The sequence below is a fragment of the Oncorhynchus keta genome, chromosome 12 (genome assembly GCF_023373465.1).
Source record: "Oncorhynchus keta strain PuntledgeMale-10-30-2019 chromosome 12, Oket_V2, whole genome shotgun sequence".
Lineage (NCBI taxonomy): Eukaryota > Metazoa > Chordata > Actinopteri > Salmoniformes > Salmonidae > Oncorhynchus > Oncorhynchus keta.
Genome location: NC_068432.1, coordinates 36,680,205 through 36,697,940, shown reverse-complemented (window position 1 = coordinate 36,697,940; position 17,736 = coordinate 36,680,205). Strand labels below are relative to the sequence as shown.

The following is a 17,736-nucleotide window of genomic DNA, read 5'->3' as shown; positions in this document are numbered from 1 at the left end:
CAAAACAACCTAGATTACCCACCCTAGTCACACCCCGACCTAACCAAAATAGAGAATAAAAAGGCTCTCCATGGTCAGGGCGTGACACCTTGTTTGCTTATGGCCTTATTGTCAGAGTCTAGGTTTTGTGGGTAAGGCGGAGTCAGGTGCAGGACACAGAGATGAGTAAGAATAGTAACTTTACTTTACCCCCCTCCTTGACGCGCGGCTCCAGCAGCGAGTCGACACCGGCCTCTGGGATGACCCGGAGGACGAGGCGCAGGACGATCCGGGTGGAGACGGTGAAATTCCTGCAGTAAGGAAGGATCCAGGATGTCCTCCACCGGCACCCAGCATCTCTCCTCCGGACCGTACCCCACTCCACGAGGTACTGAAAGCCCCTCGCCCGATGCCTTGAGTCCATGATTTCTCGCACAGTATACGCCGGGGCCCCCTCGATGTCCAGAGGGGATGGAGGAACCTCCAGCGCCTCAGACTGCTGAAGCGGACCAGCCACCACCGGCCTGAGGAGAGACACATGGAACGAGGGGTTAATATGATAATCACGAGGGAACTGTAACTTATAACAAACCTTGTTCAGTCTCCTCAGGACTTTAAATGGCCCCACAAACCGTAGACCCAGCTTCAGGCAGGGCAGGCGAAAGGGTAGGTTTCGGGTCAGAGAGCCAGACCCGGTCCCCCGGTGCATACACCGGGGCCTCACTGCGGTGACCGAAACCATTCGTCCACCGCAGGTGCTTCAATCTGGCTCTGATGCCACAGTGCCAGGACCAGCTGATAACCTAGTACACATTGAAAAGGAGATAGGTGAGTGGCAGAGGGAGTTTTGGGCCATCTCTGCCCAGGGGATGAAAGCCGCCCACTCCCCCGGCCGGTCCTGCCAATAGGACCGCAGAAACCTACCCACATCCTGGTTAATTCTCTCCACCTGCCCGTTACTCTCGGGGTGAAAACCCGAGGTGAGGCTGACCGAGACTCCCAAGCGTTCCATAAACGCCCTCCAGATCCTAGACGTGAACTGGGGACCCCGATCAGAAACTGTATCCTCAGGCACCCCTTAGTGCCGGAAGACGTGGGTGAACAGGGCCTCCGCAGTCTGTTGAGCCGTAAGGAGATCGGGCAAAGAAAGGAGATGGCAGGACATAGAAAACCGATCCACAACAACCAGGATCATGGTGTTTCCCTGTGACGGAGGAAGATCCGTCACGAAATCCACCGATAGGTGTGACCACGGCCATTGTGGTACGGGTTGGGGTTGTAATCTTCCCTGGGCAAGTGTCTAGGTGCCTTGCACTGGGCACACACCGAGCAGGAGGAAACATAAACCCTCACATCCTTAGCTAAAGTGGGTCACCATTACTTCCCACTAAGACGGCACACTGTCCAACCGATGCCAGGATGACCAGAGGAGGGTGACGTGTGAGCCCAACAGATCAAACGATCACAGACATCAGACGGAACGTACAGACGCCCAATCGGACACTGGTTGGGAGTGGGCTCTGTACATAACGCCCGCTCGATGTCCGCATCCATCTCCCATACCGCCGGTGCTACCAGGAAAGAAGCCAGAAGTTTGGGAGTGTGATCCGTGGATCGCTCCTCTGTGTCATACATCCGGTAAAGTGCGTTTGCCTTAGCGTTCTGGGAACCTGGTCTGTAGGAAAGGGTGAAAACAAAATGGGTGAAAAACATGGCCCACCTTGCCTGATGAGGTTTCAGTCTTCCCGCCACCCGGATGTACTCCAGATTGCGGTGGTCAGTCCAAATGAGGAAAGGGTGTTTAGCCCCCTCAAGCCAACGCCTCCACGCCTTCAGAGCCTTGACAACAGCCAACAGCTCCCGATCACCCACATCATAGTTTCACTCCGCCGGGCTGAGCTTCTTCGGGAAAAAAAGCACAGGGGCAGAGCTTTGGTGTACCCGAGCGCTGAGACAGCACAGCTCCTATTCCAGCCTCATACGCGTCCACCTCTACTATAAATGCCAAAGACGGATCAGGATGAGCCAGCACAGGAGCAGAGGTAAACAGAGCCTTCAGGTGACCAAAAGCCCTGTCCGCCCCAGCTGACCACTGCAGTCGCACCGGTCCACCCTTTAGCAAAGAGGTAATGGGAGCCGCCACCTGACCAAAGCCCCGGAACAACCTCTGGTAGTAGTTGGTAAACCATAAGAACCGCTGCACCTCCTTTACTGTGGTTGGAGACGGTAATTAGGCACGGCTGAAATGCAATCCTTCTCCATCTCCACTCCTGTCGCTGACAGGCGGTACCCTAGGAAGGAGACGGACTGTTGGAAGAACATACATTTCTCAGCCTTGACATACAGGTCATGCTCCAGCAGTCGACCAAGCACCTTGCTGACCAGGGCCACATGCTCGGTGCGTGTAGCGGAGTATATTAGAATGTCATACACCCTGCCGGTGCAGGTCCATGAAAATCTTGTCTACAAAGGATTGAAAGAATGATGGAGCATTCACCAACCCGTACAGTATGACAAGGTACTCATAGGGCCTAGAGGTGGTTCTAAATGTCGTCTTCCACTCATCCCCCTCCCGGGCACGCACCAGATTGTAAGCGCTCCTGAGACTTTGCAACATAGTCGCGTGCTGCTTGACGCGCTCCTCCATAGGTAGAGGAGGGCTGTGTGCACCTGCTGACTCCATTTGAAGGTGCGTGTTTCTGTCAGAATCTAGGTGATGTGGGTAAGGTGGAGTCAGGTGCAGGACACAGAGATTACATTTACATTTACATTTAAGTCATTTAGCAGACGCTCTTATCCAGAGCTTAAATAGGGAAATAATTCAAACGTAATGGGAACCAGGTGTGTACAATAAAGACAAAACAAATGGAAAAAGAAATGTAGATCGGTGGAGGCTAGAAAGCCGGTGACGTTGACCGCCAAACGCCGCCCGAACAAGGAGAGGTACCAAATTTGGCGGAAGTCGTGACACTTATACAGCTCGTTGAGTGTGGTCGTAGTGCCAGCATCGGTTTGTGGGGGTAAATAGACAGCTACGAATGATATAGATGACAACTCTCTTGGTAGATAGTGTGGGGTACAGCTTATCATGTGGTACTATACCTCAGGCGAGCAATACCTCGAGACTTCTTTAATATTAGACGGCTCGCACCAGCTGTTTTTGGCAAATAGACACATACCCCCACCCTATGTCTTACCAGATGAAGCTGCTCTGTCTTGCCGATGTACGTAAAACCCAGCCAGCTCAATATTATCTGTGTCGTCATTCAGCCACGACTTGTGAAACATAATATATTACAGTTCTTAATGTCCTGTTGGTAGGATAGTCTTAATCGTAGATTGTCCAATTTATTTTCCAATAATTGCACGTTGGCCAGTATTACGGATGGTAGTGGAGGTTTACTCACTCGCCTACGAATTCTCACAAGGCACCCCGACCTCCGCCCCTTTTTTCTCTGTCTTTTCTTCACGTAAATGACAGGGATTTGGGCCTGGTCTCGAGAAAGCAGTATATCCTTCGCGTCGGACTTGTTAAATAAAAAATCTTTGACCAGTTCGAGGTGAGTAATCACTGTTCTGATGTAGAGAAACTCTTTTTGGTCATAAGAGATGGTAGCAGCAACATTATGTACAAAATAAGTTACAAACAATCCAAAAAAAAATAACAAAATAGGACAGTTGTTTGCAACCTCAGCATATGACACCTTCTGCACTACTCTGATCATGGCAATCTCAACCTGTCTTTTTCTCACCGGATACCTCTGATCTCCAGCACCATGGGTAGCCATACAGTTTACACACAACTTTTTCCACCAATACTAGACATTCCTTTGTCTTGTGTCCTCCAGCACACTTCTCACATCTAGGAATTTCCCTTCTACACACTGCTTCCATGTGACCATAAGCTTGACACTATCGTGTCTTTGGCTACGCCGGATTAAGTGATATGACATGCTATTCAATAAAATAATTCCTCCATAATGATTTTTTCCCCCCAAATCAAATCAAATGTTATTTGTCACATACACATGGTTAGCAGACGTTAGTGCGAGTGTAGCGAAATGCTTGTGCTTCTAGTTCCGACAATGCAGTAATAACCAACAAGTAATCTAGCTAACAATTCCAAAACTACTACCTTATAGACACAAGTGTAAGGGGATAAAGAATATGTACATAAAGATATATGAATGAGTGATGGTACAGAGCGGCATAGGCCAGATACAGTAGATGGTATTGAGTGCAGTATATACATATGAGATGAGTATGTAAACAAAGTGGCATAATTAAAGTGGCTAGTGATACATGTATTACATAAGGATGCAGTAGATGATATAGAGTACAGTATATACGTATACATATGAGATGAATAATGTAGGGTATGTAAACATTACAGTGCCTTGCGAAAGTATTCGGCCCCCTTGAACTTTGCAACCTTTTGCCACATTTCAGGCTTCAAACATAAAGATATAAAACTGTATTTTTTTTGTGAAGAATCAACAACAAGTGGGACACAATCATGAAGTGGGATGACATTTATTGGATATTTCAAACTTTTTTAACAAATCAAAAACTGAAAAATTGGGCGTGCAAAATTATTCAGCCCCCTTAAATTAATACTTTGTAGCGCCACCTTTTGCTGCGATTACAGCTGTAAGTCACTTGGGGTATGTCTCTATCAGTTTTGCACATCGAGAGACTGAAATGTTTTCCCATTCCTCCTTGCAAAACAGCTCGAGCTCAGTGAGGTTGGATGGAGAGCATTTGTGAACAGCAGTTTTCAGTTCTTTCCACAGATTCTCGATTGGATTCAGGTCTGGACTTTGACTTGGCCATTCTAACACCTGGATATGTTTATTTTTGAACCATTCCATTGTAGATTTTGCTTTATGTTTTGGATCATTGTCTTGTTGGAAGAAAAATCTCCGTCCCAGTCTCAGGTCTTTTGCAGACTCCATCAGGTTTTCTTCCAGAATGGTCCTGTATTTGGCTCCATCCATCTTCCCATCAATTTTAACCATCTTCCCTGTCCCTGCTGAAGAAAAGCAGGCCCAAACCATGATGCTGCCACCACCATGTTTGACAGTGGGGATGGTGTGTTCAGGGTGATGAGCTGTGTTGCTTTTACGCCAAACATAACATTTTGCATTGTTGCCAAAAAGTTCAATTTTGGTTTCATCTGACCAGAGCACCTTCTTCCACATGTTTGGTGTGTCTCCCAGGTGGCTTGTGGCAAACTTTAAACGACACTTTTTATGGATATCTTTAAGAAATGGCTTTCTTCTTGCCACTCTTCCATAAAGGCCAGATTTGTGCAATATACGACTGATTGTTGTCCTATGGACAGAGTCTCCCACCTCAGCTGTAGATCTCTGCAGTTCATCCAGAGTGATCATGGGCCTCTTGGCTGCATCTCTGATCAGTCTTCTCCTTGTATGAGCTAAAAGTTTAGAGGGACGGCCATGTCTTGGTAGATTTGCAGTGGTCTGATACTCCTTCCATTTCAATATTATCGTTTGCACAGTGCTCCTTGGGATGTTTAAAGCTTGGGAAATCCTTTTGTATCCAAATCCGGCTTTAAACTTCTTCACAACAGTATATCGGACCTGCCTGGTGTGTTCCTTGTTCTTCATGATGCTCTCTGCGCTTTTAACGGACCTCTGAGACTATCACAGTGCAGGTGCATTTATACGGAGACTTGATTACACACAGGTGGATTGTATTTATCATCATTAGTCATTTAGGTCAACATTGGATCATTCAGAGATCCTCACTGAACTTCTGGAGAGAGTTTGCTGCACTGAAAGTAAAGGGGCTGAATAATTTTGCACGCCCAATTTGTCAGTTTTTGATTTGTTAAAAAGTTTGAAATATCCAATAAATGTCGTTCCACTTCATGATTGTGTCCCACTTGTTGTTGATTCTTCACAAAAAATACAGTTGTATATATTTATGTTTGAAGCCTGAAATGTGGAAAAAGGTCGCAAAGTTCAAGGGGGCCGAATACTTTCGCAAGGCACTGTATATTAGGTAGCATTGTTTAAAGTGGCTAGTGATATATTTTACATCATTTCCCATCAATTCCCATTATTAAAGTGGCTGGAGTTGAGTCAGTGTGTTGGCAGCAGCCACTCAATGTTAGTGGTGGCTGTTTAACAGTCTGATGGCCTTGAGATAATATTACCTGATTGAGCTAATCATGTAAATGTAAATGTAATTAATTAAAGAGTCGGGGCACCACGAAATAATATTTATAGAGCTGTTATCTTCCGAATAAACTCTTAAAGACCTAGTAATATTTTACATCAATAGCAGTCAATATTAATCGTCACCTTAATTCAGTCTCATCTGAAAGTTGTCAATTATTGGTTATCTCCACGAAGCCTGGCTAACAAGATGAATCAGCAATACAAAATTGGGTTTAATTATTTATTTACTAAATACCTAACTAATCACACAGAATTACACAATCATAACTTGATTACAAATTGTCATAAAGGAAAACGTCCCTCGCGGGCGGAACAGACATGACAGCTTGTTACACAAAAGAAAAGGGCTGGGTTGAGTGAAAGAGCGGGAAGACTGAGGACCAAAGGAAGAAGCTGTGCTATCGTAAATACAGTATCTTATGCATTCTAAATTACCACCCATTTGGAAAAGGAAAATGTAATAAATATTTACTCAGAGCAGTGCTTCAGTAGGTTGGTGGTAGATGGAAGGCCGTGTTGCCCAACCGAGTCCTTTGAAGAATGTCTCTGCTGGTAAATTGGATACGTTGTGGTAACGTCGTTGTGTGGTAGACAGGATACTCTGTCTGTTCCTTCCTAACCTCCGTTTGCAGCTGCTGTTGCTAACTCAACGGCTAGGAGGTATCACTTATGTACTGAATAAGAGTTCAAAGTTCATACCATTCGCAACCAAAGCTCACGCTGATGTTGGTTTCGTTCTGTAGTTATTATCTGAACCATTCTGACATCGGAACGTCGTCCTCACATCCTCGGAACAGGATGGAAGGGAGAGGAGGGCGTGTTTGAAAAGTTTTATAGCCCATGTCCCTTCACAGGGGCGGGCCACTGATTGAGCAGAGCCCTACCTTATGAAAACCCAAATCTCACATTTTAGAAGCTAAAATCACATTTCATCCCATCAGGAATAATTTCATGTTCAAACATTTAAATTGAACAACAATTCCATGTGAATCCGATAACTCTGATGTGTAGACTTTACACTGTAGAGTTTATGTCATCTTATCCTCTTGGGGATAGCGCTGTCTACTGCCCCCGCTGGAGTAATTGCGTGCCATAGTAAACATATTTTTTTGTCAAAAGTTGCTAATATATGCAAATAAAAAATATTATTGAATAGAGAACACTCTAAAGCTTCTAAACCCGTTTAAATTATGTCTGTATGTAAAGCAGAACTCTCAGGGCAGTCATTCTCCCAAACTCTCTCTTGTCATCATAAAAGTTGGCCCAACTTTGACGTCATCGCCCCCACCCTTCCCAAGCAGTTACAGGTCTGGGAACAGTCTCTCTGTCTTCAGCACGATCTCAGCTTTCAATGGGGCTTCTCATTGTGAGAATCGCTAGCTCACGAGAGTTTTGGCCAACCGAAACCTTTCGGTCACGCGAAAAAACAGGTCACTTTTATGCGCGCTCTGCTCAGGTCCTGTCTTTTTTCCAAGATAGATTATACAATGCATGCGTTTCTGTTCGTCCTCACGATTGCTGTACACCTTTATAACATGTTAAAGCTTGATTATGAAGTTAGTTTGACAAGTTTAATCGACATATAATATGTAAGTTCGACGTTTTGGTGCGCATCCACTTGACTTTTGGCTACATTTCAACCGAAATGTGTCGTGTTTGAGAACCGAAAGACACAGACTGCAAAACTAAACGCTGTTTTTGGTAAGTATAATTCCTTCCAGGTCTTCTGATGGAATAACAGCAAAGGTAAGGGAATATTTATGTGGTAAATTTGGGTTTATGTGGACTCCAAGATAGAGGAGCCATAATGCTACTTTTTGAGCGCCGATTCATAGTATAGCCTAGTGAACGAAACCTGTAACGTTAAAAATAAATGTAACACAGCGATTGCATTCAGAAGAAGTGTATCTAACTATATATATGTAGAACATGCATATTTAGTCACAGTTTATGATGTGTATTCCTTGTTAGCTGACGTTATCTGCCGGAGCTATCGTCATTTCTCAGGACATTTGAGTAGCATTTTTTGAACGATGCATCATTGTAAACAGAGATTTATGGATATATATAGCATATTATTGAAAAAAACAAATGTACTGTGTAACATGTTATATTACTGTCATCTGATGAAGATTTCAAAAGGTTAGTGCATTATTTTTCTTTTAATCCTGCGTTTGTTGATTGCATATTTTTTTCAACTTGGCTATGCAAATTAGCTGTGTCTTCGGTGGTGGTTTGACATAAATATGTAAAACATTTTAGAAATCTGACTTGCTGGGTAGATAAACAAGGTGTTTATCTTTCATTTGAGCCATTGGACTTGTTAATGTGTGGAGGTTAAATATTTTTAGGAATATTTTTGCGTTCCATGCGCCACTTTCCAGCTGAACGGGTGGGGGGTGGGGGGGGTGTGTGTTCCAAAATTAGAACCCTAGTCCCCTTCTGGTTATCATTGATGAGAATGTCTCAGATGACAACCGAACTGACATCATATTCATTAAGTACCACTGCATATTGGTCGGATTACCAGAATATAGTTCATTTCCCCCCACGTTCTGATGTTCCCAGAATCTCTATGTTAACCAAAGGGTTTGCAAATGTAACATCAGTAGGGTAGAGAGAGGCCAAAGTCATGACAACACCTAAAAAACTGTAATTCGGGACAAAAACGGACACATCATAACTTGACTTCATCATGTACAAACTCTGCACCAAAACTCACTAGTACAGAGAGTGGCTTCTCTGTTTCACCAGTGGGTTCCACTGACTCCAAGTCCAACATCCATTTGGGTGTACCCGCCATCTTGTGACTCATCAGTTTCCCCTAAATACAGAGCCGCACATGGTGATCCTGCAAGGGAGGCTGGGTAAGACAACACGTAACATCCCCAGTTCACGGGTTGTCCTTCCACTGCTCTGTTGTTCGCTTAATACACTGAACAAAAATATAAATGCAACATGTAAAGTGTTGGTCCCATGTTTTATGAGTTGAAAAAAAGATCCCAGAAACTTTCCTTGTCACACAACACAATGCCACAGATGTCTTAAGTTTTGAGGGAGTGTGCAATTGGCATGCTGACTGCAGGAATGTTCACCAGAGCAGTTGCCAGAGAATGTAATGCACCTCCAATGCTGTTATAGAGAATTTGGCAGTACGTCCAACCGGCTTCACAACCGCAGACCACGTGAACCACGCCAGCCCAGGACCTCCACATCCGGCTTCTTCACCTGTGGGATCGTCAGAGGGGGGTGCAGAGGAGTATTTCTGTCTGTAGTAAATCCCCTTTGTGGAGAAAAACTCATTCTGATTGGCTGGGCCTGGCTCACAAGTGGGTGGACCTATGCCCTCCCAGGCCCACCCATGGCTGCGCCCCTGTCCAGGCATGTGAAATCCATAGATAAGGCATAATGAATTTATTTCAATTCACTGATTTCCTTATATGAACAGTAACTCAGCAAAATCCTTAAAATTGTTGCATGTTGTGTTTATATTTTTGTTCAGTATACTTTAGTCTGAGACTGCCATCATTGAAGTCGTCTGTGGTGAGGAGGGGCATTGTACAAAACAATTGTCTCTAACCAATCTGATTATCACACCAATGACACATTTTCAAACTACTGCTTTACCCATGTGTGTTCTGGCCCGACTCATCGGTTTCTTACCAATCATACGGCCTCAAATGTGTTGGCATTCGGTGAAGTGTCAGGGAGATACTCAGATCCAGACTCATTGTGGAGAATAAATGAATGTCTGTGGGTGTGGCGTTTGGCTGGAGCAAGGGGGTTTTCTCATTTGGAAAAAAGACCATACTCCATCCTCTCTCCTCCGTTACTTGGAAAGGTTGAGTGGTCGAGGATTGTGTAAATTCGTTAGTAGTCACATAGGCAGTGATGGAAAAAGTTCTCAAATGTTATACTTGAGTAAAAGTAAAGACATCTTAATAGAAAATGACTCCAGTAAAAGTGAAAATCACCCAGTAAATTAGTACTTGAGTAAAAGTCTAAATGTATTTAGTTTTCAATATACTTAAGTATCAAAATTCAATGGAATTGCTCAAATATACTTAAGTATCAAAAGTAAATGTATGAATTATTTCAAATTCCTCATATTATGCAAACCAGACAGGTAGCCAGGAGCACACTACAACTCTCAGACATTAATTTACAAACAAAGCATTTGTGTTTAGTGAGTCCGCCAGACAAGAGGCAGTTGGGATGACCAGGGATGTTCTCTTGACAATTGCGTGAATTGGACGAGTACTTTTGGGTGTCAGGGGAAATATATGGAGTGAAAAGTAAATTATTTTCTTCAGGAATGTAGTGAAGTAAAAGTTGTCCGAAATAGTAAAGTAAAATACTTAAGTAGTTAATGTATATCTTCCAACGGAATAATTTGGAAATCTGCCAAACCCATATTGTTTTATCTATAAAATGTATTGCACAACTAATTTCATTAGTTTTGATCACAATATGGGATCCACCCCTGTAAACATAATTTTGCCTAAGGACAATCTCATTTCATGCAAGCGCATTCACGTTCACTCTCCTCGATCAACTTTGACCAAAAGCAAAAGGAGGCGAGAGAGCACGCAGTAGGTAAGCCTGTCTTATTGATAAAGGGCCAAGGTAGCAGGCTCGGGAAGGCTCAAGGATTCTGGCTAGCACTAACCTTTTAGAAACGCATACACTACCCATCATCCCCAGCTGCCATTACGCAAACCAGGAAGAACCAAGGACGTGACGCTAATGCTTCCATGGTACACGGTAGCTGTATTTTACAATATCATAACTGTGGTACTGTGATTTTGGCTGGATCCTTAACAGTCGAATGGTGAGATAATTAAGCGTACCAGCAACACTGCGTGTGCGCGAGTCGCTAATGTTGCGAAAATTTCTCATAGGTCGTTTGTTGCTATTAAATATTATTTCGACGGGGCCCCAAACGCGGTAAAACATCCAAGGGCAAGACAACTGAAGCATTAGCCTGTGAAATTAGATTATTGTTTGTTGTTTAACAAGTGTGAACGCGTCTTTGCTTGTTTGTTATTGATTAAACTACCATACCAGCTAAATACGTTGTGTGAGTTACCGTAGCAAGGAAGGTGGCGCTGTCTTTGCTCAATTAACTTGAGTGAATTCTTACATGGGTTTACATTTCTTTAGTTACTGTAATGACCCTACACTGGTGATGTCTCTCTATTTCAATTCAATTTAAAATTAAGGGGCTTTGTTGGCATGGGAAACATATGTTTACATTGCCAAAGTAAGTGAAATAGATAAACAAATGTAGAAAAACTAAGAATTTGCAGTAAACATTACACAAACAAAAGTTCCAAAATAATAAAGCCATTTCAAATGTAATTGTCTATATACAGTGTTGTAATGATGTGCAATTAGTTAAAGTACATAGGGAAAATATAGGTTGTATTTACAATGGTGTTTTGTTCTTCACTGTTTGCCCTTTTTCTTGTAGCAACAGGTCACAAATCTGGCTGCTGTGATTGCACACTGGATATGGGAGTTTATCAAAATTGGAAATGTTTTCTATTTCTTTGTGGCTCTGTGAAATCTGTCTCTATGGTCATACATTTGGCTGGAGGTTAGGAAGTGCAGCTCAGTTTCCACCTCTTTTTGGGTGCAGTGTGTACATAGCCTGTCTTCTCTTGAGAGCCAGCTCTTGCTTTGTTATGGAATGTTTGGGAAATGCTTCCTTTTAGTTGGTTGTAGAGTTTAACTGCTCTTTTCTGGATTTAGTTCATAAGCAGGTATCTGCTTAATTCTGCTCTGCATGCATTATTTGGTGTTTTACGTTGTACACCGAGGATATTTTTGCAAAATTCTGCATGCAGTCTTAACTTGTGTACGATAGGGCAACGGTGTCAAGATGGAATTTGTATTCCCTGTTTCACCCCCCCCGGTCCACTGGAAAGAAATGTGTGTTTTTTGACCATTTTTAGCCGTTTTAGTTTTTGTCAATCAGGGTGTACGTGGTGAATATAGCTTGTGCGCGAGTCGTGGTTCGCTTATGTTTGCTAGCTAGCATTTCTGATAGGTCGTTTGCTGCTATTAAGTATTATTTCAACGCGGTAAAAACCTCCAAGGCAAATGAAGCATTAGCCTGTGAAATTAGATTAATTTTTATTGTTTAACAAGTGTGAAAGCATCTGTGTTTTTTGCCAGTTTTAACCGTACACTTGTTGTTTGTATACATGGATTTTATGATGTTCCCCCCCCCAACACCACTTTCTGTCCATTTGTATAGCAGACCCTCATGCCAAATTGAGTTGAAAGCTTTTTGAAATGAACAAAGCATGGGTGACGTGAATATGTGGTCGGCCCTACTGTAATTGGTTAAAAAGCCAATTTGACATTTGCTCAGTATGTTGTTTTCACTGAGGAAATGTATGGGGCTGATGTTAATGATAATGTAGAGGATTTTTCCCAAGGTTGCTTTTGATACATATCCCCAGGTAGTTATTGGGGTCAAATTTGTCTCCACCTTTGTGGATTTGGGAGATCAGTCCTTGGTTTGAAAAATGTTGGGGTGACAGCTGAGGATGATGTTAAAGAGTTTAAGTATAGCCAATTGGCATTTGTGGTCTGTATATTTGATCATTTCATTTAGGATACCATCAACCCCACAGGTCTTTTGGGGTTGAAGGTTTGTATTTTGTCGAGTAGTTCTTTCAATGTAATTGGAGAATCCAGTGGGTTCTGGTAGTCCTTAATAGTTGATTCTAAGATTTGTATTTGATCTTACATATGTTTTTGTTCTTTGTTTGTTATAGAGCCAAAAAGATTGGAGAAGTGGTTTATCCATACATCTCCGTTTTGGATAGATAACTCTTCGTGTTGTTTGTTTAGTATTTTCCAAGTGGTTATATTCTTCAATTACATTGAGATGATTTCTGACATGCTTTTCCTTTTTGTTTTAGTGATTTGCCATAGTTTTTCTGGGTCTGTATTAGGGATGCACGATATATCGGTGAACATGTCGGAATCGGCCGAAAATTTGCTAAAAATGCTAACATCGGTATCGGCCGATGTCTAGTTTAACGCCCTGACGTGCAAAACCGATGTCAAAGCTGACGTGCATACTTATATAGCGTAGGTACATGACGTAATGACACCATGTAAAATTTAGCGCTATACGTGCTACACCGCATTCCTAAACTAGCCCACAATGTCTGCAGTGTGGATCGAGCAGTCATTTGAAAGAGTAACAACATTTCAACGAGACAACTCAAAGGCAAAATCCATTGAAGCCAAGATAATGGAATTCATTGCCCTTGACAATCAACCATTCTCTGTCGTGGGTGATGTTGGCTTTCGCCTACTGGTTGCACACTGGTACACACTACCAAGTGCGCTATTTTTCAGGCACTGCATCGCAGTGCGAGAGGCGTCACTACGTTCACCATGGCTCGATTTCAGGCTGTATTACGTGATTGGGCGTCCCATAGGGCGGCGCACAATTTGCCCAGCGTCATCTGGGTTTGGCTGGTGTAGGCAGTCATTGTAAATAATACTTTGTTCTTAACTGACCTGCCTAGTTAAATAAAGGTTACACTAAACATAACAGGACAGAGGTTGTGACTTTATGGGCTAGGAGCAGGACAACACAAATCTGTGAATTGTTTGGGGGAGAGCGAGAGAGAGTTGAACATTGACAGTGACATAGAGAGAGAGAGAGAGGTCCAATACAGTCATCGGACCAATTCTGACCCCCCAGCCATCCTGTTTTTCTTTAAACAACACACACACACAGGGTAGGGATGCACGATATATCGTTGAACATATTGGAATCGGCCGATATTAGCTAAAAATGCCAAAATCGGTATCGGCCCTATGCCTAGTTTCATTCCTAACACAAAGGTGAAATCCATTACCTCCAAGATAATGGAAGTCATTGCCCTTGACAATCAACCGTTCTCCTTCGTGGGTGATGTTGGCTTTCGCTGACCGGTCGAGCACCGGTACACGTTGCCCTACCGGAGTTACACAGTAACGGGTTCACTGCTATTAGCTTCACAACATGCATACTATGGAACGCCGTTTGGGTCTTTGCGTGTCAAAAAAGATACAGTAGCACTGTCAAAGCTGTACAAACAAGCAAACACCAGCCACGAATGACGCATTTACAATACCGCGTTAATAAAACCATAATTTGTTCGACCACAACTTCTGGGGTAGCTAGCTTTAGCTTGGTACCTAACTTGCACCACTACAACTAGCCTGAAAACAATGACCAGTAGAACCTGGTCATTGTCCTAGCGACGTACAAATGGCGGACGTGACTACCAGATCTCTCTAACCTAGAGGGCAACCAGTTGGTCTGTCTCCTTTATACCATGTTTCTTGTCGGATGAAAATCTCTGTATTTCCAATTTCTTTGAAGTCTGGGTTCCTGCTCGTTTGGCCAAAGGCAGATGACCTTAGATCTTGTATATTCAAATAAAATTTTATTTGTCACATACACATGGTTAGCAGATGTTAATGCGAGTGTAGCGAAATGCTTGTGCTTCTAGTTCCGACAATGCAGTAATAACCAACGAGTAATCCAGCTAACAATTCCAAGACTACTACCTTATACACACAAGTGTAAAGGGATAAAGAATATGTACATAAAGATATATGAATGAGTGATGGTACAGAGCGGCATAGGCCAGATGCAGTTGATGGTATCGAGTACAGTATATACATATGAGATGAGTATGTAAACAAAGTGGCATAGTTTAAAGTGGCTAGTGATACATGTATTACATAAAGATGCAGTAGATGATATAGAGTACAGTATATACGTATACATATGAGATAAATAATGTAGGGTATGGAAATATTATATTAAGTAGCGTTGTTTAAAGTGGCTAGTGATATATTTTACATCAATTCCCATTATTAAAGTGGCTGGTTGTTGTCGTTGTTGGTAATCAAGCCTACCACTGTTGTGTCCTCCACAAACTTGATGATTGAGTTGGAGGCGTGCGTGGCCACGCAGTCGTGGGTGAACAGGGAGTACAGGAGAGGGCTCAGAACGCACCCTTGTGGGGCCCCAGTGTTGAGGATCAGCGGGGTGGAGATGTTGTTACCTACCCTCACCACCTGGGGGTGGCCCGTCAGGAACTCCAGTATCAAGTCGCACAGGGCGGGGTCGAGACCCAGGGTCTCGAGCTTGATGACAAGTTTGGAGGGTACAATGGTGTTAAATGCTGAGCTGTAGTCAATGAACAGCATTCTCACATAGGTATTCCTCTTGTCCAGATGGGTTAGGGCAGTGTGCAGTGTGGTTGAGATTGCATCGTCTGTGGACCTATTTGGGCGGTAAGCAAATTGGAGTGGGTCTAGGGTGTCAGGTAGGGTGGAGGTGATATGGTCCTTGACTAGTCTCTCAAAGCACTTCATGATGACGGAAGTGAGTGCTACGGGGCGGTAGTCGTTTAGCTCAGTTACCTTAGCTTTCTTGGGAACAGGAACGATGGTGGCCCTCTTGAAGCATGTGGGAACAGCAGACTGGGATAGGGATCGATTGAATATGTCTGTAAACACACCAGCCAGCTGGTCTGCGCATGCTCTAATGGCGCGGCTGGGGATGCCGTCTGGGCCTGCAGCCTTGTGAGGGTTAACACGTTTAAATGTTTTACTCACCTCTGCTGCAGTGAAGGAGAGTCCGCATGTTTTGGTTGCGGGCCGTGTCAGTGGCACTGTATTGTCCTCAAAGCGGGCAAAAAAGTTATTTAGTCTGCCTGGGAGCAAGGCATCCTGGTCTGTGACTGGGCTGGTTTTCTTCCAGGATGAGATAGTAAAAGCTTTGTGTTCCATACTGTCTAGTGTGGTTTAGGCCCGGACCATCGCAGTAGGTGTGAGCAGAGCATGTTGAGCATCTGATGCATACCTCAGGTCGCAGGATGGGGTTTGGGTGGGTGTATTAGTGCAGGTTGGGCCTGTTGCGCTGCTCACTGCCTGGGCATATGTCCTGCTGTCATGTTGAGGTCCTTGTGGGGGGGGGGCTAGCTAATGCCAATTAGCTGGCCCTGCAATGGCTTATATTATGACATTGTTTTACCACAATCATATTCATTCATGACATTTTTTAAATGTTTGTTTTATGTAGAGCAGAACGTTCCCATTCTCATTTAATCATGCTCTAAAGGAGGGAAACAAAAGACCCTTTCAGACTCCCAGACCAATAGGTCTTTTGTAGGAGACTACTCATGTCTTTGGAAGCCAATGAAAATGGGTTCATTATTTTCTCATATAATTGACAGAGGGGGAGGGGAGCGTGTGTCACTCAGTGAGAATTATGCTCTGCCTGAAACTTTCAAAAGAGCTACTTGTTCTCTCTCTTAGGAGTACATACACATTTGTTTAGACCATGCAATATCACTTTGATGTGAATTTTTCTTTTACACCCATCTATTGAATAGTCTTGGGATTTATTTGAAGGATTTCTCTTTTCAGTAACGGCTACTGGTTTCGAGAGCAATAAGAGAGGCAGTCAGGATGAGTGGGGCTGCGCTGGGCATTGAGATAGTGGTGGTGTTCTTCCTGGCTCTGTTCCTGCTGCATCGCTATGCAGACTTCCGTAAGCAGCAGAGGATGGTGCTGTTTGGCACCTTACTGGCCTGGTACCTGTGTTTCCTCATCGTCTTCATTCTTCCTCTGGACATCAGCACGGTTAGTACTATTGCCCTCATTTACCACCAAAACCCCATCTTATCCATTCCCTTTTTCAAGAAACACCTAACTTGGATGAAAATGGTGACCAGTAACTTGGTGTGTCTGTGTGTTTGCAGACCTTACTGATATCAAATATAATTTTATTTGTCACATGCTTTGTAAATAACAGGTGTGGAGTAACGGTGAAATGCTTACTTACGGGCCCCTTCCCAACAATGCAAAGAGAAAGAAAATAAAGAAATAATAGAAACACAATCAGTAATGATAACTTGGCTCTATATACACAAGGTACTAGTACCAAGTCAATGTGCAGGGGTACGGAGTAATTGAGGTAGATTGGTACATATAACTAGGAATAAAGTGACTAACAGCAGCGTATGTGATGAGTCAAAGTTTGTGCAAAAAGGGTTAATGCAGATAGTATGGGTAGCTATTTGATTTACTATTTAACTAAACCATTTAGCAGTTTCATGGATTGGGGATAGAAGCTGTTCAGGTTCCTGTTGGTTCCAGACTTGATGCATCTGTACCGCTTTCTATGCGGTAGCAGAGAGAACAGTCTAGGACTTTGGTGGCTGGAGTCTTTAACAATTTTTAGGGCCTTATCTTCCTTTGTCTGTGTTTGTTTGGACCTTTCAGACGATCTACAAGCAGTGTAAGATTGATCATGAAGAACATGCCTCCATATCCCTGGTGACCGCACTGATATCCAATCAAACTGCAGGAAACTCCACCACGGCCACACCCACTAAAAGGTTAGTGCCTAAGCCCTAGGGTCTCATCATATGTTCAAGTGTCATAGGATTAGGTTCAGCACTCAGGGTAATGACATGACAGGTCAGAGGTCAGGATTTGGTTGAACAAAACACTAGCA

General features: G+C 43.5%; 1 protein-coding gene across 5 annotated transcripts in view; it reads left to right on the top strand.

Moving 5' to 3' along the window:
• The window catches only part of LOC118391439 (G-protein coupled receptor-associated protein LMBRD2B-like), a 49,415-nt gene that overhangs the window by 12,097 nt on the left and 19,582 nt on the right, over nucleotides 1–17,736 (top strand). Inside the window, exons 1-3 of one of the 5 annotated variants that reach the window (XM_052458157.1) lie at nucleotides 7,670–7,886; nucleotides 16,644–16,859; nucleotides 17,502–17,617. In XM_052458157.1, the coding sequence (XP_052314117.1) occupies nucleotides 16,686–16,859; nucleotides 17,502–17,617 (290 nt within the window). In that variant the 5' untranslated portion in view covers nucleotides 7,670–7,886; nucleotides 16,644–16,685. The other 4 variants (XM_035782841.2, XM_035782840.2, XM_035782839.2 and 1 more) reach the window with 4 other exon arrangements.